The 23965-nt window shown below is 33.5% G+C and overlaps 1 protein-coding gene across 1 annotated transcript; it reads left to right on the top strand.

The window, feature by feature from the left end:
- Positions 1-2371: 2371 nt before the first annotated feature.
- Positions 2372-3064, top strand: LOC142235845 (uncharacterized). The gene has a single exon (XM_075307099.1). The coding sequence runs from the start codon at positions 2372-2374 to the stop codon at positions 3062-3064; it is 693 nt and encodes a 230-aa protein (XP_075163214.1).
- The last annotated feature ends 20901 nt before the right edge of the window (positions 3065-23965 follow it).

A 23965-nucleotide genomic window follows, 5' to 3' on the forward strand; every position in this document is an offset into this window, starting at 1 on the left:
CTGAGAGAAAGTGTCAAATGGAGAAAGAAGAATTACCGGAACAACAGGCGTTCGCAGCAAAATCAAACAGGAATCGTGAAAAGGATGGAAAATCTTCAGGTTATGCATCAAAGAACAATTATAAAGGTAAAGGTGAAAAACAGAAACAATTCAAAGGAAAATATTTCTCATGTGGACAAATTGGTCATTACGCCAACAATTGTGAAGCAAGTCAGCCTAAGAACAAAAATCAGTCCTTTACGATGATAGCTATTGCAGAAGCAGGTAAGCTAAATAAATCAAAATGGTATATAGATAGCGGCGCGACGGCACATATGTGCAATGACAGAAAATTATTCACCGAATTTGAGGAACATAATGAAAGAATTGCACTGGCTGGTAACAATTTTTTGAAGGCTGTAGGCAGGGGCGAAATATTGATAAAAACGAAAGATTGTGACGTTACCCTAAAAAATGTTTTATATTCGCCAGAACTGCAAGCTAATTTCATATCCGTTAGTAAGGCAGTTAACCAAGGATTGAAAGCTACATTTACGAAATCTGGAGCTATCATAAGAACGAAATTTGATGAAATTGTATTGAGAGCATTAAAAGTTGATGACATGTTTGTGGTAGAAAATCGACACGAAAAGAACTTTATGATGGCAACAAATGTTTGGCACAATCGGTACGGCCATTTGAATAACAAAAGCTTAGATGAACTTGCATCTAAGGAAATGGTAAAGGGCATAAATATCGTCAAAGGATCGAACGATACAAAGTGCAGGAGTTGTATGATGGGAAAATTACACACATTACCATTCCCAAAAGAGTCTGAAAGTTCTGCAAAAGAAATCCTAGAAGTTATTCATAGTGACGTTTGCGGGCCAATTTCAGTTCCATATGTTGGAGGTTCTAAATATTTCTTGACATTCATAGATGACAAGTCCCGGAGAATTTTTGTGTATTTTTTGAAATCGAAGACCGAAGTATTTGGAAAATTCAAAGAATTTCAATTAATGGTAGAAAGACAAACTGGCAAGAAAATAAAAATTCTTCGAAGCGACAACGGTGGGGAGTATATCAACAAAGAATTTGACAATTATCTAAAGAGTTGTGGGATAATCAGGCAGCTTACTATTCCTTATAGTCCTCACCAAAACGGAGTAGCAGAACGCGCCAATAGAACGCTTGTCGAGATGGCAAGAACAATGATGTTACATGCTGGTGTGGAAGATGAACTATGGGCAGAAGCTATAATGACAGCAGCTTATTTGAGAAACCGATGTCCAACGAAGCGTATAAAGGACATGACACCATATGAGGCATGGCATGGTAAGAAACCAAATGTTAGTCATTTAAGGACATTTGGATCTTATTGTGTAGCTTTAAATAAACATTATAAGCGCAAGTTCGAAAAAAGGGGACAAGAGTACATAATAGTGGGTTACTCATTAGTCTCAAAAGCGTACCGACTATACGATAAGAAACAGAAAATGGTGATAGAGAGAAGAGACGTTGTATCCGATGAGGATAAATTTCAAGAAAATGTTGGAGAAATGCCCAAAGAAGATTGTTTTACATTTTATTTGCAAAAAATATCAAGCAGAACAAGTAGAAAATAAAGGCATAGATAATCAGCTTGAAACTGAAGAGGAGCTATCCGAAAATTTAGAAAATGATAACAACGACGATGAAAATTTTGGAACAGCCGATGAAATTTCGAGTTCTGATGGCCAGGAGGAGACACCAAGAGTTGGTCCTGGAAGACCGAAGATTCAACGAACAGGAAAACCCGGAAGACCTAAAAAGATATATAACGTTTTAAATGGTATGAGAACTGAAAATATACCTCAGACGGTTGCAGAAGCTATGGAAAGCGAAAATTCAAATAAGTGGCAAGCAGCTATGAAAGCCGAATTCAGTGCATTGCAGAAAAATGGTACATGGAATGAAGTGGTACTGCCTCCGAAGTCTAAAGCAATTGGATGTAAATGGGTGTTTGCCCTGAAGAGAAATAAGCATGGGGAAATTGAAAGATATAAAGCACGTTTGGTAGCCAAAGGATGTAGTCAGCGATATGGGATCGACTACAAAGAGACATTCTCCCCAGTGGTAAGATATGCTACAATTAGGTTACTGCTGGCTATTGCTGTTCAGGAGAGGATGCATTTACACCAAATAGACGTAAGTACAGCTTATTTGAACAGCGAATTAAATGAAGACGTATATATGATGCCACCAGAAAAATGCAATATTGAAGAAGGAAAAGTTTTAAAATTACGAAAAGACTGGGTTAAAACAGTCAGGGCGTGTTTGGAATGAAAAATTGGATGGTGTTTTGAAGAGTTTCGGATTTCAACCATTCGAAAATGAGCAATGTTTATACAAAATGAAAAAGAAAAATGAGGACATCTTAGTTGCAGTATATGTTGATGATATTATCATAGCATGCAAGGACGAACAAGAAATTCTGAATTTGAAATCAAAAATTGCTGCAGAATTTGATATCAGTGACAAAGGAAGACTACAACATTTTCTAGGCATGGAGATTGAACGGAAAAATATTACGGGTGACATAAAATTAAGCCAGGTTCAATATGTCAAAGACATGCTAGAACAATACGGAATGAAGGATTGCAAATCGTCATCATTGCCGTTAGTGCCAGGATATCAAGTTAAATGTGACGAAAATAGCAAGAAAGTAAATCAACATGAATATCAATCAATAATTGGAGCATTGACGTATCTTGCAATAACGACGCGACCCGATATTTTGCATTCGGTAAATAAACTTGCTGAGAGAAATGCAGATCCTCGTGTTGAACACGTAGCAGCAGCGAAAAATATTCTGCGGTATCTAGCAGGAACAGTAAATTACGGTTTGTTATTCAAAAGTGGACAAAAATGTTTGTATGGTTTTGCAGATGCAGATTGGGCAAGTTGCAATACTGATCGGAAATCTTATACTGGATATATATTCTTTATGAATGGATGTGCTATATCCTGGGAAAGCAAAAAGCAAAAAACAGTGGCACTCAGTAGCACAGAAGCCGAATATATGGCAATGTCAAATGCAGCATAGGAGGCAATATACTTGAGGCGGTTGTTGAGAGAAATGGAATATATTAGTGATGATCCAGTTCTATTAAACGTAGATAATCAAGGAGCTTACAAGTTAGCTCAAAAATCCCGTATTCCACAATCGAACAAAACATATAGACATCAAATTTCACCATGTGAGGGAAGTGGTTCGAAATAAGGAGGTGGAACTTAAATATTGTCCAACTAATGACATGATCGCCGATATACTGACGAAAAATCTCTGCAAAACTAAACATGTTAATTTTGTAAATTTGATTGGAATATCATAAAAATAATATTTTTTGTTGTAATGGAACATCCATGTTGAGGAGGAGTATTGAAGTTATGATTTGATATATCTCGAATACAACATGTATGTTTTCACTTAACTTTGCATTTTAGTATTTTATATTTATCATAGTAGTCATTGAGTTTGTAACATTCCTTATAATATGTATTCATTGTAAATATTTTAAAGTCAGTCAATAAAAAACGATTCAAACTAACATTCGCTCTAGGACGCTTAGTTTAGGAGATATGGGCAAAAGAAGTTTTTCATATAAAAATTTCAATTTTTTTAGGTTTTGGGTGGATTTTTCAATTTTTTGGGGGTGGTCACGAATTAAAGTCCTTTTCGCTCTAGGACGCATATTTAAGGAGATATGGGCAAAAGAAGTTTTTCATATAAAAATTTCAATTTTTTTAGGTTTTGGGTGGATTTTTCAATTTTTTGGGGGTGGTCACGAATTAAAGTCCTTTTCGCTCTAGGACGCTTAGTTTAGGAGATATGGGCAAAAGAAGTTTTTCATATAAAAATTTTAATGTTTTTAGGTTTTGGGTGGATTTTTCAATTTTTTTAGGTTTTGGGTGGATTTTTAAATTTTTGGGGGTGGTCACGAATTAAAGTCCTTTTCGCTCTAGGACGCTTAGTTTAGGAGATATGGGCAAAAGAAGTTTTTCATATAAAAATTGCAATTTTTTTAGGTTTTGGGTGGATTTTTCAATTTTTTGGGGGTGGTCACGAATTAAAGTCCTTTTCGCTCTAGGACGCTTAGTTTAGGAGATATGGGCAAAAGAAGTTTTTCATATAAAAATTTCAATTTTTTTAGGTTTTGGGTGGATTTTTCAACTTTTTGAGGGTGGTCACGAATTAAAGTCCTTTTCGCTCTAGGACGCTTAGTTTAGGAGATATGGGCAAAAGAAGTTTTTCATATAAAAATTTCATTTTTTTTAGGTTTTGGGTGGATTTTTCAACTTTTTGCGGGTGGTCACGAATTAAAGTCCTTTTTGCTCTAGGACGCTTAGTTTAGGAGATATGGGCAAAAGAAGTTTTTCATATAAAAATTTCAATGTTTTTAGGTTTTGGGTGGATTTTTCAATTTTTTTAGGTTTTGGGTGGATTTTTCAATTTTTTGGGGGTGGTCACGAATTAAAGTCCTTTTCGCTCTAGGACGCATATTTAAGGAGATATGGGCAAAAGAAGTTTTTCATATAAAAATTTCAATTTTTTTAGGTTTTGGGTGGATTTTTCAATTTTTTGGGGGTGGTCACGAATTAAAGTCCTTTTCGCTCTAGGACGCATATTTAAGGAGATATGGGCAAAAGAAGTTTTTCATATAAAAATTTCAATTTTTTTAGGTTTTGGGTGGATTTTTCAATTTTTTGGGGGTGGTCACGAATTAAAGTCCTTTTCGCTCTAGGACGCTTAGTTTAGGAGATATGGGCAAAAGAAGTTTTTCATATAAAAATTTCAATTTTTTTAGGTTTTGGGTGGACTTTTCAACTTTTTGGGGGTGGTCACGAATTAAAGTCCTTTTCGCTCTAGGGCGCTTAGTTTAGGAGATATGGGCAAAAGAAGTTTTTCATATAAAAATTTCAATTTTTTTAGGTTTTTTTTTTCAACTTTTCAACTTTTTGGGGGTGGTCACGAATTAAAGTCCTTTTCGCTCTAGGGCGCTTAGTTTAGGAGATATGGGCAAAAGAAGTTTTTCATATAAAAATTTCAATTTTTTTAGGTTTTGGGTGGATTTTTCAATTTTTTGGGGGTGGTCACGAATTAAAGTCCTTTTCGCTCTAGGACGCTTAGTTTAGGAGATATGGGCAAAAGAAGTTTTTCATATAAAAATTTCAATTTTTTTAGGTTTTGGGTGGATTTTTCAATTTTTTGGGGGTGGTCACGAATTAAAGTCCTTTTCGCTCTAGGACGCATATTTAAGGAGATATGGGCAAAAGAAGTTTTTCATATAAAAATTTCAATTTTTTTAGGTTTTGGGTGGATTTTTCAATTTTTTGGGGGCGGTCACGAATTAAAGTCCTTTTCGCTCTAGGACGCTTAGTTTAGGAGATATGGGCAAAAGAAGTTTTTCATATAAAAATTTCAATGTTTTTAGGTTTTGGGTGGATTTTTCAATTTTTTGGGGGTGGTCACGAATTAAAGTCCTTTTCGCTCTAGGACGCTTAGTTTAGGAGATATGGGCAAAAGAAGTTTTTCATATAAAAATTTCAATTTTTTTATGGGCAAAAGAAGTTTTTCATATAAAAATTTCAATTTTTTTAGGTTTTGGGTGGATTTTTCAATTTTTTGGGGGTGGTCACGAATTAAAGTCCATTTCGCTCTAGGACGCTTAGTTTAGGAGATATGGGCAAAAGAAGTGTTTCATATAAAAATTTCAATTTTTTTAGGTTTTGGGTGGATTTTTCAATTTTTTGGGGGTGGTCACGAATTAAAGTCCTTTTCGCTCTAGGACGCATATTTAAGGAGATATGGGCAAAAGAAGTTTTTCATATAAAAATTTCATTTTTTTTTTAGGTTTTGGGTGGATTTTTCAATTTTTTGGGGGTGGTCACGAATTAAAGTCCTTTTCGCTCTAGGACGCTTAGTTTAGGAGATATGGGCAAAAGAAGCTTTTCATATAAAAATTTCAATGTTTTTAGGTTTTGGGTGGATTTTTCAACTTTTTGGGGGCGGTCACGAATTAAAGTCCTTTTCGCTCTAGGACGCATATTTAAGGAGATATGGGCAAAAGAAGTTTTTCATATAAAAATTTCAATTTTTTTAGGTTTTGGGTGGATTTTTCAATTTTTTGGGGGTGGTCACGAATTAAAGTCCTTTTCGCTCTAGGACGCTTAGTTTAGGAGATATGGGCAAAAGAAGTTTTTCATATAAAAATTTCAATTTTTTTAGGTTTTGGGTGGATTTTTCAATTTTTTGGGGGCGGTCACGAATTAAAGTCCTTTTCGATCTAGGACGCTTAGTTTAGGAGATATGGGCAAAAGAAGTTTTTCATATAAAAATTTCAATGTTTTTAGGTTTTGGGTGGATTTTTCAATTTTTTGGGGGTGGTCACGAATTAAAGTCCTTTTCGCTCTAGGACGCATATTTAAGGAGATATGGGCAAAAGAAGTTTTTCATATAAAAATTTCAATTTTTTTATGGGCAAAAGAAGTTTTTCATATAAAAATTTCAATTTTTTTTGGTTTTGGGTGGATTTTTCAATTTTTTGGGGGTGGTCACGAATTAAAGTCCATTTCGCTCTAGGACGCTTAGTTTAGGAGATATGGGCAAAAGAAGTTTTTCATATAAAAATTTCAATTTTTTTAGGTTTTGGGTGGATTTTTCAATGTTTTGGGGGTGGTCACGAATTAAAGTCCTTTTCGCTCTAGGACGCATATTTAAGGAGAAAAGAAGTTTTTCATATAAAAATTTCAATTTTTTTAGGTTTTGGGTGGATTTTTCAGTTTTTTGGGGGTGGTCACGAATTAAAGTCCTTTTCGCTCTAGGACGCATATTTAAGGAGATATGGGCAAAAGAAGTTTTTCATATAAAAATTTCATTTTTTTTTAGGTTTTGGGTGGATTTTTCAATTTTTTGGGGGTGGTCACGAATTAAAGTCCTTTTCGCTCTAGGACGCTTAGTTTAGGAGATATGGGCAAAAGAAGTTTTTCATATAAAAATTTCAATGTTTTTAGGTTTTGGGTGGATTTTTCATTTTTTTTTAGGTTTTGGGTGGATTTTTCAATTTTTTGGGGGTGGTCAGGAATTAAAGTCCTTTTCGCTCTAGGACGCATATTTAAGGAGATATGGGCAAAAGAAGTTTTTCATATAAAAATTTCAATTTTTTTTAGGTTTTGGGTGGATTTTTCAATTTTTTGGGGGTGGTCACGAATTAAAGTCCTTTTCGCTCTAGGACGCATATTTAAGGAGATATGGGCAAAAGAAGTTTTTCATATAAAAATTTCAATGTTTTTAGGTTTTGGGTGGATTTTTCAACTTTTTGGGGGCGGTCACGAATTAAAGTCCTTTTCGCTCTAGGACGCTTAGTTTAGGAGATATGGGCAAAAGAAGTTTTTCATATAAAAATTTCAATTTTTTTAGGTTTTGGGTGGATTTTTCAATTTTTTGGGGGTGGTCACGAATTAAAGTCCTTTTCGCTCTAGGACGCATATTTAAGGAGATATGGGCAAAAGAAGTTTTTCATATAAAAATTTCAATTTTTTTAGGTTTTGGGTGGATTTTTCAATTTTTTGGGGGTGGTTACGAATTAAAGTCCTTTTCGCTCTAGGACGCTTAGTTTAGGAGATATGGGCAAAAGAAGTTTTCATATAAAAATTTCAATGTTTTTAGGTTTTGGGTGGATTTTTCAATTTTTTTAGGTTTTGGGTGGATTTTTCAATTTTTTGGGGGTGGTCACGAATTAAAGTCCTTTTCGCTCTAGGACGCATATTTAAGGAGATATGGGCAAAAGAAGTTTTTCATATAAAAATTTCAATTTTTTTAGGTTTTGGGTGGATTTTTCAATTTTTTGGGAGTGGTCACGAATTAAAGTCCTTTTCGCTCTAGGACGCATATTTAAGGAGATATGGGCAAAAGAAGTTTTTCATATAAAAATTTCAATTTTTTTAGGTTTTGGGTGGATTTTTCAATTTTTTGGGAGTGGTCACGAATTAAAGTCCTTTTCGCTCTAGGACGCTTAGTTTAGGATATATGGGCAAAAGAAGTTTTTCATATAAAGATGTCAATTTTTTAGGTTTTGGGTGGATTTTTCAATTTTTTGGGGGTGGTCACGAATTGAAGTCCTTTTCGCTCTAGGACGCTTAGTTTAGGAGATATGGGCAAAAGAAGTTTTTCATATAAAAATTTCAATTGTTTTAGGTTTTGGGTGGATTTTTACATTTTTTGGGGGTGGTCACGAATTAAAGTCCTTTTCGCTCTAGGACGCATATTTAAGGAGATATGGGCAAAAGAAGTTTTTCATATAAAAATTTCAATTTTTTTAGGTTTTGGGTGGATTTTTCAATTTTTTGGAGGTGGTCACGAATTAAAGTCCTTTTCGCTCTAGGACGCTTAGTTTAGGAGATATGGGCAAAAGAAGTTTTTCATATAAAAATTTCAATGTTTTTAGGTTTTGGGTGGATTTTTCAATTTTTTTTAGGTTTTGGGTGGATTTTTCAATTTTTTGGGGGTGGTCACGAATTAAAGTCCTTTTCGCTCTAGGACGCATATTTAAGGAGATATGGGCAAAATAAGTTTTTCATATAAAAATTTCAATTTTTTTAGGTTTTGGGTGGATTTTTCAATTTTTTGGGGGTGGTCACGAATTAAAGTCCTTTTCGCTCTAGGACGCATATTTAAGGAGATATGGGCAAAAGAAGTTTTTCATATAAACATTTCAATTTTTTTAGGTTTTGGATGGATTTTTCAATTTTTCGGGAGTGGTCACGAATTAAAGTCCTTTTCGCTCTAGGACGCATATTTAAGGAGATATGGGCAAAAGAAGTTTTTCATATAAAAATTTAAATTTTTTTAGGTTTTGGGTGGATTTTTCAATTTTTTGGGGGTGGTCACGAATTAAAGTCCTTTTCGCTCTAGGACGCATATTTAAGGAGATATGGGCAAAAGAAGTTTTTCATATAAAAATTTCAATTTTTTTAGGTTTTGGGTGGATTTTTCAATTTTTCGGGAGTGGTCACGAATTAAAGTCCTTTTCGCTCTAGGACGCATATTTAAGGAGATATGGGCAAAAGAAGTTTTTCATATAAAAATTTCAATTTTTTTAGGTTTTGGGTGGATTTTTCAATTTGTTGGGGGTGGTTAAAGTCCTTTTCGCTCTAGGACGCTTAGTTTAGGAGATATGGGCAAAAGAAGTTTTTCATATAAAAATTTCAATGTTTTTAGGTTTTGGGTGGATTTTTCAATTTTTTTAGGTTTTGGGTGGATTTTTCAATTTTTTGGGGGTGGTCACGAATTAAAGTCCTTTTCGCTCTAGGACGCTTAGTTTAGGAGATATGGGCAAAAGAAGTTTTTCATATAAAAATTTCAATGTTTTTAGGTTTTGGGTGGATTTTTCAATTTTTTGGGGGTGGTCACGAATTAAAGTCCTTTTCGCTCTAGGACGCTTAGTTTAGGAGATATGGGCAAAAGAAGTTTTTCATATAAAAATTTAAATTTTTTAGGAGTTGGGTGGATTTTTCAATTTTTTGGGGGTGGTCACGAATTAAAGTCCTTTTCGCTCTAGGACGCATATTTAAGGAGATATGGGCAAAAGAAGTTTTTCATATAAAAATTTCAATTTTTTTAGGTTTTGGGTGGATTTTTCAATTTTTTGGGAGTGGTCACGAATTAAAGTCCTTTTCGCTCTAGGACGCATATTTAAGGAGATATGGGCAAAAGAAGTTTTTCATATAAAAATTTCAATTTTTTTAGGTTTTGGGTGGATTTTTCAATTTTTTGGGGGTGGTCACGAATTAAAGTCCTTTTCGCTCTAGGACGCATATTTAAGGAGATATGGCAAAAGAAGTTTTTCATATAAAAATTTCAATTTTGTTAGCTTTGGGTGGATTTCTCAATTTTTTGGGAGTGGTCACGAATTAAAGTCCTTTTCGCTCTAGGACGCATATTTAAGGAGATATGGGCAAAAGAGATATGGGCAAAAGAAGTTTTTCATATAAAAATTTCAATTTTTTTAGGTTTTGGGTGGATTTTTCAATTTTTTGGAGGTGGTCACGAATTAAAGTCCTTTTCGCTCTAGGACGCTTAGTTTAGGAGATATGGGCAAAAGAAGTTTTTCATAAAAAATTTCAATTTTTTTAGGTTTTGGGTGGATTTTTCAATTTTTTGGGGGTGGTCACGAATTAAAGTCCTTTTCGCTCTAGGAAGCTTAGTTTAGGAGATATGGGCAAAAGAAGTTTTTCATATAAAAAATTTCAATGTTTTTAGGTTTTGGGTGGATTTTTCAATTTTTTTAGGTTATGGGTGGATTTTTCAATTTTTTGGGGGTGGTCACGAATTAAAGTCCTTTTCGCTCTAGGACGCATATTTAAGGAGATATGGGCAAAAGAAGTTTTTCATATAAAAATTTCAATTTTTTTAGGTTTTGGGTGGATTTTTCAATTTTTTGGGGGTGGTCACGAATTAAAGTCCTTTTCGCTCTAGGACGCATATTTAAGGAGATATGGGCAAAAGAAGTTTTTCATATAAAAATTTCAATTTTTTTAGGTTTTGGGTGGATTTTTCAATTTTTTGGGGGTGGTCACGAATTAAAGTCCTTTTCGCCCTAGGACGCATATTTAAGGAGATATGGCAAAAGAAGTTTTTCATATAAAAATTTCAATTTTGTTAGCTTTGGGTGGATTTCTCAATTTTTTGGGAGTGGTCACGAATTAAAGTCCTTTTCGCTCTAGGACGCATATTTAAGGAGATATGGGCAAAAGAGATATGGGCAAAAGAAGTTTTTCATATAAAAATTTCAATTTTTTTAGGTTTTGGGTGGATTTTTCAATTTTTTGGAGGTGGTCACGAATTAAAGTCCTTTTCGCTCTAGGACGCTTAGTTTAGGAGATATGGGCAAAAGAAGTTTTTCATATAAAAATTTCAATGTTTTTAGGTTTTGGGTGGATTTTTCAATTTTTTTTAGGTTTTGGGTGGATTTTTCAATTTTTTGGGGGTGGTCACGAATTAAAGTCCTTTTCGCTCTAGGACGCATATTTAAGGAGATATGGGCAAAAGAAGTTTTTCATATAAACATTTCAATTTTTTTAGGTTTTGGATGGATTTTTCAATTTTTCAGGAGTGGTCACGAATTAAAGTCCTTTTCGCTCTAGGACGCATATTTAAGGAGATATGGGCAAAAGAAGTTTTTCATATAAAAATTTCAATTTTTTTAGGTTTTGGGTGGATTTTTCAATTTTTTGGGGGTGGTCACGAATTAAAGTCCTTTTCGCTCTAGGACGCATATTTAAGGAGATATGGGCAAAAGAAGTTTTTCATATAAAAATTTCAATTTTTTTAGGTTTTGGGTGGATTATTCAATTTTTCGGGAGTGGTCACGAATTAAAGTCCTTTTCGCTCTAGGACGCATATTTAAGGAGATATGGGCAAAAGAAGTTTTTCATATAAAAATTTCAATTTTTTTAGGTTTTGGGTGGATTTTTCAATTTTTTGGGGGTGGTCACGAATTAAAGTCCTTTTCGCTCTAGGACGCTTAGTTTAGGAGATATGGGCAAAAGAAGTTTTTCATATAAAAATTTCAATGTTTTTAGGTTTTGGGTGGATTTTTCAATTTTTTTAGGTTTTGGGTGGATTTTTCAATTTTTTGGGGGTGGTCACGAATTAAAGTCCTTTTCGCTCTAGGACGCTTAGTTTAGGAGATATGGGCAAAAGAAGTTTTTCATATAAAAATTTCAATGTTTTTAGGTTTTGGGTGGATTTTTCAATTTTTTTAGGTTTTGGGTGGATTTTTCAATTTTTTGGGGGTGGTCACGAATTAAAGTCCTTTTCGCTCTAGGACGCTTAGTTTAGGAGATATGGGCAAAAGAAGTTTTTCATATAAAAATTTAAATTTTTTTAGGAGTTGGGTGGATTTTTCAATTTTTTGGGGGTGGTCACGAATTAAAGTCCTTTTCGCTCTAGGACGCATATTTAAGGAGATATGGGCAAAAGAAGTTTTTCATATAAAAATTTCAATTTTTTTAGGTTTTGGGTGGATTTTTCAATTTTTTGGGAGTGGTCACGAATTAAAGTCCTTTTCGCTCTAGGACGCTTAGTTTAGGAGATATGGCAAAAGAAGTTTTTCATATAAAAATTTCAATTTTGTTAGCTTTTGGGTGGATTTCTCAATTTTTTGGGAGTGGTCACGAATTAAAGTCCTTTTCGCTCTAGGACGCATATTTAAGGAGATATGGGCAAAAGAAGTTTTTCATATAAAAATTTAAATTTTTTTAGGTTTTGGGTGGATTTTTCAATTTTTTGGGGGTGGTCACGAATTAAAGTCCTTTTCGCTCTAGGACGCTTAGTTTAGGAGATATGGGCAAAAGAAGTTTTTCATATAAAAATTTCAATTTTTTTAGGTTTTGGGTGGATTTTTCAGTTTTTTGGGGGTGGTCACGAATTAAAGTCCTTTTCGCTCTAGGACGCTTAGTTTAGGAGATATGGGCAACAGAAGTTTTTCATATAAAAATTTCAATGTTTTTAGGTTTTGGGTGGATTTTTCAATTTTTTTAAGTTTTTGGGTGGATTTTTCAATTTTTTGGGGGTGGTCACGAATTAAAGTCCTTTTCGCTCTAGGACGCATATTTAAGGAGATATGGGCAAAAGAAGTTTTTCATATAAAAATTTCAATTTTTTTAGGTTTTGGGTGGATTTTTCTATTTTTTGGGGGTGGTCACGAATTAAAGTCCTTTTCGCTCTAGGACGCATATTTAAGGAGATATGGGCAAAAGAAGTTTTTCATATAAAAATTTCAATTTTTTTAGGTTTTGGGTGGATTTTTCAGTTTTTTGGGGGTGGTCACGAATTAAAGTCCTTTTCGCTCTAGGACGCTTAGTTTAGGAGATATGGGCAACAGAAGTTTTTCATATAAAAATTTCAATTTTTTTAGGTTTTGGGTGGATTTTTCAACTTTTTGGGGTGGTCACGAATTAAAGTCCTTTTCGCTCTAGGACGCTTAGTTTAGGAGATATGGGCAAAAGAAGTTTTTCATATAAAAATTTCAATTTTTTTAGGTTTTGGGTGGATTTTTCAATTTTTTGGGGGTGGTCACGAATTAAAGTCCTTTTCGCTCTAGGACGCATATTTAAGGAGATATGGGCAAAAGAAGTTTTTCATATAAAAATTTCAATTTTTTAGGTTTTGGGTGGATTTTTCAATTTTTTTGGGGGTGGTCACGAATTAAAGTCCTTTTCGCTCTAGGACGCTTAGTTTAGGAGATATGGGCAAAAGAAGTTTTTCATATAAAAATTTCAATGTTTTTAGGTTTTGGGTGGATTTTTCAATTTTTTTTAGGTTTTGGGTGGATTTTTCAATTTTTTGGGGGTGGTCACGAATTAAAGTCCTTTTTGCTCTAGGACGCATATTTAAGGAGATATGGGCAAAAGAAGTTTTTCATATAAAAATTTCAATTTTTTTAGGAGTTGGGTGGATTTTTCAATTTTTGGGGGGTGGTCACGAATTAAAGTTCTTTTCGCTCTAGGACGCTTAGTTTAGGAGATATGGGCAAAAGAAGTTTTTCATATAAAAATTTCAATTTTTTTAGGTTTTGGGTGGATTTTTCAATTTTTTGGGGGTGGTCACGAATTAAAGTCCTTTTCGCTCTAGGACGCATATTTAAGGAGATATGGGCAAAAGAAGTTTTTCATATAAAAATTTCAATTTTTTTAGGTTTTGGGTGGATTTTTCAATTTTTTGGGGGTGGTCACGAATTAAAGTCCTTTTCGCTCTAGGACGCTTAGTTTAGGAGATATGGGCAAAAGAAGTTTTTCATATAAAAATTTCAATTTTTTTAGGTTTTGGGTGGATTTTTCAACTTTTTGGGGGTGGTCACGAATTAAAGTCCTTTTCGCTCTAGGACGCTTAGTTTAGGAGATATGGGCAAAAGAAGTTTTTCATATAAAAATTTCAATTTTTTTAGATTTTGGGTGGATTTTTCAATTTTTTGGGGGTGGTCACGAATTAAAGTCCTTTTCGCTCTAGGACGCATATTTAAGGAGATATGGGCAAAAGAAGTTTTTCATATAAAAATTTCAATTTTTTTAGGTTTTGGGTGGATTTTTCAATTTTTTGGGGGTGGTCACGAATTAAAGTCCTTTTCGCTCTAGGACGCTTAGTTTAGGAGATATGGGCAAAAGAAGTTTTTCATATAAAAATTTCAATGTTTTTAGGTTTTGGGTGGATTTTTCAATTTTTTTAAGTTTTTGGGTGGATTTTTCAATTTTTTGGGGGTGGTCACGAATTAAAGTCCTTTTCGCTCTAGGACGCATATTTAAGGAGATATGGGCAAAAGAAGTTTTTCATATAAAAATTTCAATTTTTTTAGGTTTTGGGTGGATTTTTCTATTTTTTGGGGGTGGTCACGAATTAAAGTCCTTTTCGCTCTAGGACGCATATTTAAGGAGATATGGGCAAAAGAAGTTTTTCATATAAAAATTTCAATTTTTTTAGGTTTTGGGTGGATTTTTCAATTTTTTGGGGGTGGTCACGAATTAAAGTCCTTTTCGCTCTAGGACGCTTAGTTTAGGAGATATGGGCAACAGAAGTTTTTCATATAAAAATTTCAATTTTTTTAGGTTTTGGGTGGATTTTTCAACTTTTTGGGGTGGTCACGAATTAAAGTCCTTTTCGCTCTAGGACGCTTAGTTTAGGAGATATGGGCAAAAGAAGTTTTTCATATAAAAATTTCAATTTTTTTAGGTTTTGGGTGGATTTTTCAATTTTTTGGGGGTGGTCACGAATTAAAGTCCTTTTCGCTCTAGGACGCATATTTAAGGAGATATGGGCAAAAGAAGTTTTTCATATAAAAATTTCAATTTTTTAGGTTTTGGGTGGATTTTTCAATTTTTTTGGGGGTGGTCACGAATTAAAGTCCTTTTCGCTCTAGGACGCTTAGTTTAGGAGATATGGGCAAAAGAAGTTTTTCATATAAAAATTTCAATGTTTTTAGGTTTTGGGTGGATTTTTCAATTTTTTTTAGGTTTTGGGTGGATTTTTCAATTTTTTGGGGGTGGTCACGAATTAAAGTCCTTTTTGCTCTAGGACGCATATTTAAGGAGATATGGGCAAAAGAAGTTTTTCATATAAAAATTTCAATTTTTTTAGGAGTTGGGTGGATTTTTCAATTTTTGGGGGGTGGTCACGAATTAAAGTTCTTTTCGCTCTAGGACGCTTAGTTTAGGAGATATGGGCAAAAGAAGTTTTTCATATAAAAATTTCAATTTATTTAGGTTTTGGGTGGATTTTTCAATTTTTTGGGGGTGGTCACGAATTAAAGTCCTTTTCGCTCTAGGACGCATATTTAAGGAGATATGGGCAAAAGAAGTTTTTCATATAAAAATTTCAATTTTTTTAGGTTTTGGGTGGATTTTTCAATTTTTTGGGGGTGGTCACGAATTAAAGTCCTTTTCGCTCTAGGACGCTTAGTTTAGGAGATATGGGCAAAAGAAGTTTTTCATATAAAAATTTCAATTTTTTTAGGTTTTGGGTGGATTTTTCAACTTTTTGGGGGTGGTCACGAATTAAAGTCCTTTTCGCTCTAGGACGCTTAGTTTAGGAGATGTGGGCAAAAGAAGTTTTTCATATAAAAATTTCCATTTTTTTAGATTTTGGGTGGATTTTTCAATTTTTTGGGGGTGGTCACGAATTAAAGTCCTTTTCGCTCTAGGACGCTTAGTTTAGGAGATATGGGCAAAAGAAGTTTTTCATATAAAAATTTCAATGTTTTTAGGTTTTGGGTGGATTTTTCAATTTTTTTAAGTTTTTGGGTGGATTTTTCAATTTTTTGGGGGTGGTCACGAATTAAAGTCCTTTTCGCTCTAGGACGCATATTTAAGGAGATATGGGCAAAAGAAGTTTTTCATATAAAAATTTCAATTTTTTTAGGTTTTGGGTGGATTATTCAATTTTTCGGGAGTGGTCACGAATTAAAGTCCTTTTCGCTCTAGGACGCATATTTAAGGAGATATGGGCAAAAGAAGTTTTTCATATAAAAATTTCAATGTTTTTAGGTTTTGGGTGGATTTTTCAATTTTTTTAGGTTTTGGGTGGATTTTTCAATTTTTTGGGGGTGGTCACGAATTAAAGTCCTTTTCGCTCTAGGACGCTTAGTTTAGGAGATATGGGCAAAAGAAGTTTTTCATATAAAAATTTCAATTTTTTTAGGTTTTGGGTGGATTTTTCAATTTTTTTAGGTTTTGGGTGGATTTTTCAATTTTTTGGGGGTGGTCACGAATTAAAGTCCTTTTCGCTCTAGGACGCTTAGTTTAGGAGATATGGGCAAAAGAAGTTTTTCATATAAAAATTTCAATGTTTTTAGGTTTTGGGTGGATTTTTCAATTTTTTTAGGTTTTGGGTTAATTTTTCAATTTTTTGGGGGTGGTCACGAATTAAAGTCCTTTTCGCTCTAGGACGCTTAGTTTAGGAGATATGGGCAAAAGAAGTTTTTCATATAAAAATTTAAATTTTTTTAGGAGTTGGGTGGATTTTTCAATTTTTTGGGGGTGGTCACGAATTAAAGTCCTTTTCGCTCTAGGACGCATATTTAAGGAGATATGGGCAAAAGAAGTTTTTCATATAAAAATTTTAATTTTTTTAGGTTTTGGGTGGATTTTTCAATTTTTTGGGAGTGGTCACGAATTAAAGTCCTTTTCGCTCTAGGACGCATATTTAAGGAGATATGGGCAAAAGAAGTTTTTCATATAAAAATTTCAATTTTTTTAGGTTTTGGGTGGATTTTTCAATTTTTTGGGGGTGGTCACGAATTAAAGTCCTTTTCGCTCTAGGACGCATATTTAAGGAGATATGGCAAAAGAAGTTTTTCATATAAAAATTTCAATTTTGTTAGCTTTGGGTGGATTTCTCAATTTTTTGGGAGTGGTCACGAATTAAAGTCCTTTTCGCTCTAGGACGCATATTTAAGGAGATATGGGCAAAAGAGATATGGGCAAAAGAAGTTTTTCATATAAAAATTTCAATTTTTTTTAGGTTTTGGGTGGATTTTTCAATTTTTTGGAGGTGGTCACGAATTAAAGTCCTTTTCGCTCTAGGACGCTTAGTTTAGGAGATATGGGCAAAAGAAGTTTTTCATAAAAAATTTCAATTTTTTTAGGTTTTGGGTGGATTTTTCAATTTTTTGGGGGTGGTCACGAATTAAAGTCCTTTTCGCTCTAGGAAGCTTAGTTTAGGAGATATGGGCAAAAGAAGTTTTTCATATAAAAATTTCAATGTTTTTAGGTTTTGGGTGGATTTTTCAATTTTTTTAGGTTATGGGTGGATTTTTCAATTTTTTGGGGGTGGTCACGAATTAAAGTCCTTTTCGCTCTAGGACGCATATTTAAGGAGATATGGGCAAAAGAAGTTTTTCATATAAAAATTTCAATTTTTTTAGGTTTTGGGTGGATTTTTCAATTTTTTGGGGGTGGTCACGAATTAAAGTCCTTTTCGCTCTAGGACGCATATTTAAGGAGATATGGGCAAAAGAAGTTTTTCATATAAAAATTTCAATTTTTTTAGGTTTTGGGTGGATTTTTCAATTTTTTGGGGGTGGTCACGAATTAAAGTCCTTTTCGCTCTAGGACGCATATTTAAGGAGATATGGGCAAAAGAAGTTTTTCATATAAAAATTTCAATTTTTTTAGGTTTTGGGTGGATTTTTCAATTTTTTGGGAGTGGTCACGAATTAAAGTCCTTTTCGCTCTAGGACGCTTAGTTTAGGAGATATGGGCAAAAGAAGTTTTTCATATAAAAATTTCAATTTTTTTAGGTTTTGGGTGGATTTTTCAACTTTTTGGGGGTGGTCACGAATTAAAGTCCTTTTCGCTCTAGGACGCTTAGTTTAGGAGATATGGGCAAAAGAAGTTTTTCATATAAAAATTTCAATTTTTTTAGATTTTGGGTGGATTTTTCAATTTTTTGGGGGTGGTCACGAATTAAAGTCCTTTTCGCTCTAGGACGCATATTTAAGGAGATATGGGCAAAAGAAGTTTTTCATATAAAAATTTCAATTTTTTTAGGTTTTGGGTGGATTTTTCAATTTTTTGGGGGTGGTCACGAATTAAAGTCCTTTTCGCTCTAGGACGCTTAGTTTAGGAGATATGGGCAAAAGAAGTTTTTCATATAAAAATTTCAATGTTTTTAGGTTTTGGGTGGATTTTTCAATTTTTTTAAGTTTTTGGGTGGATTTTTCAATTTTTTGGGGGTGGTCACGAATTAAAGTCCTTTTCGCTCTAGGACGCATATTTAAGGAGATATGGGCAAAAGAAGTTTTTCATATAAAAATTTCAATTTTTTTAGGTTTTGGGTGGATTTTTCAATTTTTTGGGGGTGGTCACGAATTAAAGTCCTTTTCGCTCTAGGACGCATATTTAAGGAGATATGGGCAAAAGAAGTTTTTCATATAAAAATTTCAATTTTTTAGGTTTTGGGTGGATTTTTCAATTTTTTTGGGGGTGGTCACGAATTAAAGTCCTTTTCGCTCTAGGACGCTTAGTTTAGGAGATATGGGCAAAAGAAGTTTTTCATATAAAAATTTCAATGTTTTTAGGTTTTGGGTGGATTTTTCAATTTTTTTTAGGTTTTGGGTGGATTTTTCAATTTTTTGGGGGTGGTCACGAATTAAAGTCCTTTTTGCTCTAGGACGCATATTTAAGGAGATATGGGCAAAAGAAGTTTTTCATATAAAAATTTCAATTTTTTTAGGAGTTGGGTGGATTTTTCAATTTTTGGGGGGTGGTCACGAATTAAAGTTCTTTTCGCTCTAGGACGCTTAGTTTAGGAGATATGGGCAAAAGAAGTTTTTCATATAAAAATTTCAATTTTTTTAGGTTTTGGGTGGATTTTTCAATTTTTTGGGGGTGGTCACGAATTAAAGTCCTTTTCGCTCTAGGACGCATATTTAAGGAGATATGGGCAAAAGAAGTTTTTCATATAAAAATTTCAATTTTTTTAGGTTTTGGGTGGATTTTTCAATTTTTTGGGGGTGGTCACGAATTAAAGTCCTTTTCGCTCTAGGACGCTTAGTTTAGGAGATATGGGCAAAAGAAGTTTTTCATATAAAAATTTCAATTTTTTTAGGTTTTGGGTGGATTTTTCAACTTTTTGGGGGTGGTCACGAATTAAAGTCCTTTTCGCTCTAGGACGCTTAGTTTAGGAGATATGGGCAAAAGAAGTTTTTCATATAAAAATTTCAATTTTTTTAGATTTTGGGTGGATTTTTCAATTTTTTGGGGGTGGTCACGAATTAAAGTCCTTTTCGCTCTAGGACGCTTAGTTTAGGAGATATGGGCAAAAGAAGTTTTTCATATAAAAATTTCAATGTTTTTAGGTTTTGGGTGGATTTTTCAATTTTTTTAAGTTTTTGGGTGGATTTTTCAATTTTTTGGGGGTGGTCACGAATTAAAGTCCTTTTCGCTCTAGGACGCATATTTAAGGAGATATGGGCAAAAGAAGTTTTTCATATAAAAATTTCAATTTTTTTAGGTTTTGGGTGGATTATTCAATTTTTCGGGAGTGGTCACGAATTAAAGTCCTTTTCGCTCTAGGACGCATATTTAAGGAGATATGGGCAAAAGAAGTTTTTCATATAAAAATTTCAATGTTTTTAGGTTTTGGGTGGATTTTTCAATTTTTTTAGGTTTTGGGTGGATTTTTCAATTTTTTGGGGGTGGTCACGAATTAAAGTCCTTTTCGCTCTAGGACGCTTAGTTTAGGAGATATGGGCAAAAGAAGTTTTTCATATAAAAATTTCAATGTTTTTAGGTTTTGGGTGGATTTTTCAATTTTTTTAGGTTTTGGGTGGATTTTTCAATTTTTTATGGGTGGTCACGAATTAAAGTCCTTTTCGCTCTAGGACGCTTAGTTTAGGAGATATGGGCAAAAGAAGTTTTTCATATAAAAATTTCAATGTTTTTAGGTTTTGGGTGGATTTTTCAATTTTTTTAGGTTTTGGGTTAATTTTTCAATTTTTTGGGGGTGGTCACGAATTAAAGTCCTTTTCGCTCTAGGACGCTTAGTTTAGGAGATATGGGCAAAAGAAGTTTTTCATATAAAAATTTAAATTTTTTTAGGAGTTGGGTGGATTTTTCAATTTTTTGGGGGTGGTCACGAATTAAAGTCCTTTTCGCTCTAGGACGCATATTTAAGGAGATATGGGCAAAAGAAGTTTTTCATATAAAAATTTCAATTTTTTTAGGTTTTGGGTGGATTTTTCAATTTTTTGGGAGTGGTCACGAATTAAAGTCCTTTTCGCTCTAGGACGCATATTTAAGGAGATATGGGCAAAAGAAGTTTTTCATATAAAAATTTCAATTTTTTTAGGTTTTGGGTGGATTTTTCAATTTTTTGGGGGTGGTCACGAATTAAAGTCCTTTTCGCTCTAGGACGCATATTTAAGGAGATATGGCAAAAGAAGTTTTTCATATAAAAATTTCAATTTTGTTAGCTTTGGGTGGATTTCTCAATTTTTTGGGAGTGGTCACGAATTAAAGTCCTTTTCGCTCTAGGACGCATATTTAAGGAGATATGGGCAAAAGAGATATGGGCAAAAGAAGTTTTTCATATAAAAATTTCAATTTTTTTAGGTTTTGGGTGGATTTTTCAATTTTTTGGAGGTGGTCACGAATTAAAGTCCTTTTCGCTCTAGGACGCTTAGTTTAGGAGATATGGGCAAAAGAAGTTTTTCATAAAAAATTTCAATTTTTTTAGGTTTTGGGTGGATTTTTCAATTTTTTGGGGGTGGTCACGAATTAAAGTCCTTTTCGCTCTAGGAAGCTTAGTTTAGGAGATATGGGCAAAAGAAGTTTTTCATATAAAAATTTCAATGTTTTTAGGTTTTGGGTGGATTTTTCAATTTTTTTAGGTTATGGGTGGATTTTTCAATTTTTTGGGGGTGGTCACGAATTAAAGTCCTTTTCGCTCTAGGACGCATATTTAAGGAGATATGGGCAAAAGAAGTTTTTCATATAAAAATTTCAATTTTTTTAGGTTTTGGGTGGATTTTTCAATTTTTTGGGGGTGGTCACGAATTAAAGTCCTTTTCGCTCTAGGACGCATATTTAAGGAGATATGGGCAAAAGAAGTTTTTCATATAAAAATTTCAATTTTTTTAGGTTTTGGGTGGATTTTTCAATTTTTTGGGGGTGGTCACGAATTAAAGTCCTTTTCGCCCTAGGACGCATATTTAAGGAGATATGGCAAAAGAAGTTTTTCATATAAAAATTTCAATTTTGTTAGCTTTGGGTGGATTTCTCAATTTTTTGGGAGTGGTCACGAATTAAAGTCCTTTTCGCTCTAGGACGCATATTTAAGGAGATATGGGCAAAAGAGATATGGGCAAAAGAAGTTTTTCATATAAAAATTTCAATTTTTTTAGGTTTTGGGTGGATTTTTCAATTTTTTGGAGGTGGTCACGAATTAAAGTCCTTTTCGCTCTAGGACGCTTAGTTTAGGAGATATGGGCAAAAGAAGTTTTTCATATAAAAATTTCAATGTTTTTAGGTTTTGGGTGGATTTTTCAATTTTTTTTAGGTTTTGGGTGGATTTTTCAATTTTTTGGGGGTGGTCACGAATTAAAGTCCTTTTCGCTCTAGGACGCATATTTAAGGAGATATGGGCAAAAGAAGTTTTTCATATAAAAATTTCAATTTTTTTAGGTTTTGGGTGGATTTTTCAATTTTTTGGGGGTGGTCACGAATTAAAGTCCTTTTCGCTCTAGGACGCATATTTAAGGAGATATGGGCAAAAGAAGTTTTTCATATAAACATTTCAATTTTTTTAGGTTTTGGATGGATTTTTCAATTTTTCAGGAGTGGTCACGAATTAAAGTCCTTTTCGCTCTAGGACGCATATTTAAGGAGATATGGGCAAAAGAAGTTTTTCATATAAAAATTTCAATTTTTTTAGGTTTTGGGTGGATTTTTCAATTTTTTGGGGGTGGTCACGAATTAAAGTCCTTTTCGCTCTAGGACGCATATTTAAGGAGATATGGGCAAAAGAAGTTTTTCATATAAAAATTTCAATTTTTTTAGGTTTTGGGTGGATTATTCAATTTTTCGGGAGTGGTCACGAATTAAAGTCCTTTTCGCTCTAGGACGCATATTTAAGGAGATATGGGCAAAAGAAGTTTTTCATATAAAAATTTCAATTTTTTTAGGTTTTGGGTGGATTTTTCAATTTTTTGGGGGTGGTCACGAATTAAAGTCCTTTTCGCTCTAGGACGCTTAGTTTAGGAGATATGGGCAAAAGAAGTTTTTCATATAAAAATTTCAATGTTTTTAGGTTTTGGGTGGATTTTTCAATTTTTTTAGGTTTTGGGTGGATTTTTCAATTTTTTGGGGGTGGTCACGAATTAAAGTCCTTTTCGCTCTAGGACGCTTAGTTTAGGAGATATGGGCAAAAGAAGTTTTTCATATAAAAATTTCAATGTTTTTAGGTTTTGGGTGGATTTTTCAATTTTTTTAGGTTTTGGGTGGATTTTTCAATTTTTTGGGGGTGGTCACGAATTAAAGTCCTTTTCGCTCTAGGACGCTTAGTTTAGGAGATATGGGCAAAAGAAGTTTTTCATATAAAAATTTAAATTTTTTTAGGAGTTGGGTGGATTTTTCAATTTTTTGGGGGTGGTCACGAATTAAAGTCCTTTTCGCTCTAGGACGCATATTTAAGGAGATATGGGCAAAAGAAGTTTTTCATATAAAAATTTCAATTTTTTTAGGTTTTGGGTGGATTTTTCAATTTTTTGGGAGTGGTCACGAATTAAAGTCCTTTTCGCTCTAGGACGCTTAGTTTAGGAGATATGGCAAAAGAAGTTTTTCATATAAAAATTTCAATTTTGTTAGCTTTTGGGTGGATTTCTCAATTTTTTGGGAGTGGTCACGAATTAAAGTCCTTTTCGCTCTAGGACGCATATTTAAGGAGATATGGGCAAAAGAAGTTTTTCATATAAAAATTTCAATTTTTTTAGGTTTTGGGTGGATTTTTCAATTTTTTGGGGGTGGTCACGAATTAAAGTCCTTTTCGCTCTAGGACGCTTAGTTTAGGAGATATGGGCAAAAGAAGTTTTTCATATAAAAATTTCAATGTTTTTAGGTTTTGGGTGGATTTTTCAATTTTTTTAAGTTTTTGGGTGGATTTTTCAATTTTTTGGGGGTGGTCACGAATTAAAGTCCTTTTCGCTCTAGGACGCATATTTAAGGAGATATGGGCAAAAGAAGTTTTTCATATAAAAATTTCAATTTTTTTAGGTTTTGGGTGGTTTTTTCTATTTTTTGGGGGTGGTCACGAATTAAAGTCCTTTTCGCTCTAGGACGCATATTTAAGGAGATATGGGCAAAAGAAGTTTTTCATATAAAAATTTCAATTTTTTTAGGTTTTGGGTGGATTTTTCAGTTTTTTGGGGGTGGTCACGAATTAAAGTCCTTTTCGCTCTAGGACGCTTAGTTTAGGAGATATGGGCAACAGAAGTTTTTCATATAAAAATTTCAATTTTTTTAGGTTTTGGGTGGATTTTTCAACTTTTTGGGGTGGTCACGAATTAAAGTCCTTTTCGCTCTAGGACGCTTAGTTTAGGAGATATGGGCAAAAGAAGTTTTTCATATAAAAATTTCAATTTTTTTAGGTTTTGGGTGGATTTTTCAATTTTTTGGGGGTGGTCACGAATTAAAGTCCTTTTCGCTCTAGGACGCATATTTAAGGAGATATGGGCAAAAGAAGTTTTTCATATAAAAATTTCAATTTTTTAGGTTTTGGGTGGATTTTTCAATTTTTTTGGGGGTGGTCACGAATTAAAGTCCTTTTCGCTCTAGGACGCTTAGTTTAGGAGATATGGGCAAAAGAAGTTTTTCATATAAAAATTTCAATGTTTTTAGGTTTTGGGTGGATTTTTCAATTTTTTTTAGGTTTTGGGTGGATTTTTCAATTTTTTGG

The sequence above is a fragment of the Haematobia irritans genome, chromosome 4, assembly GCF_050003625.1.
Source record: "Haematobia irritans isolate KBUSLIRL chromosome 4, ASM5000362v1, whole genome shotgun sequence".
Lineage (NCBI taxonomy): Eukaryota > Metazoa > Arthropoda > Insecta > Diptera > Muscidae > Haematobia > Haematobia irritans.

Coding starts and splice junctions, on each gene's coding strand:
- LOC142235845 (XM_075307099.1), top strand. CDS start 2,372: ATGAAAAAGAAAAATGAGGACATCTTAGTTGCAGTATATGTTGATGAT.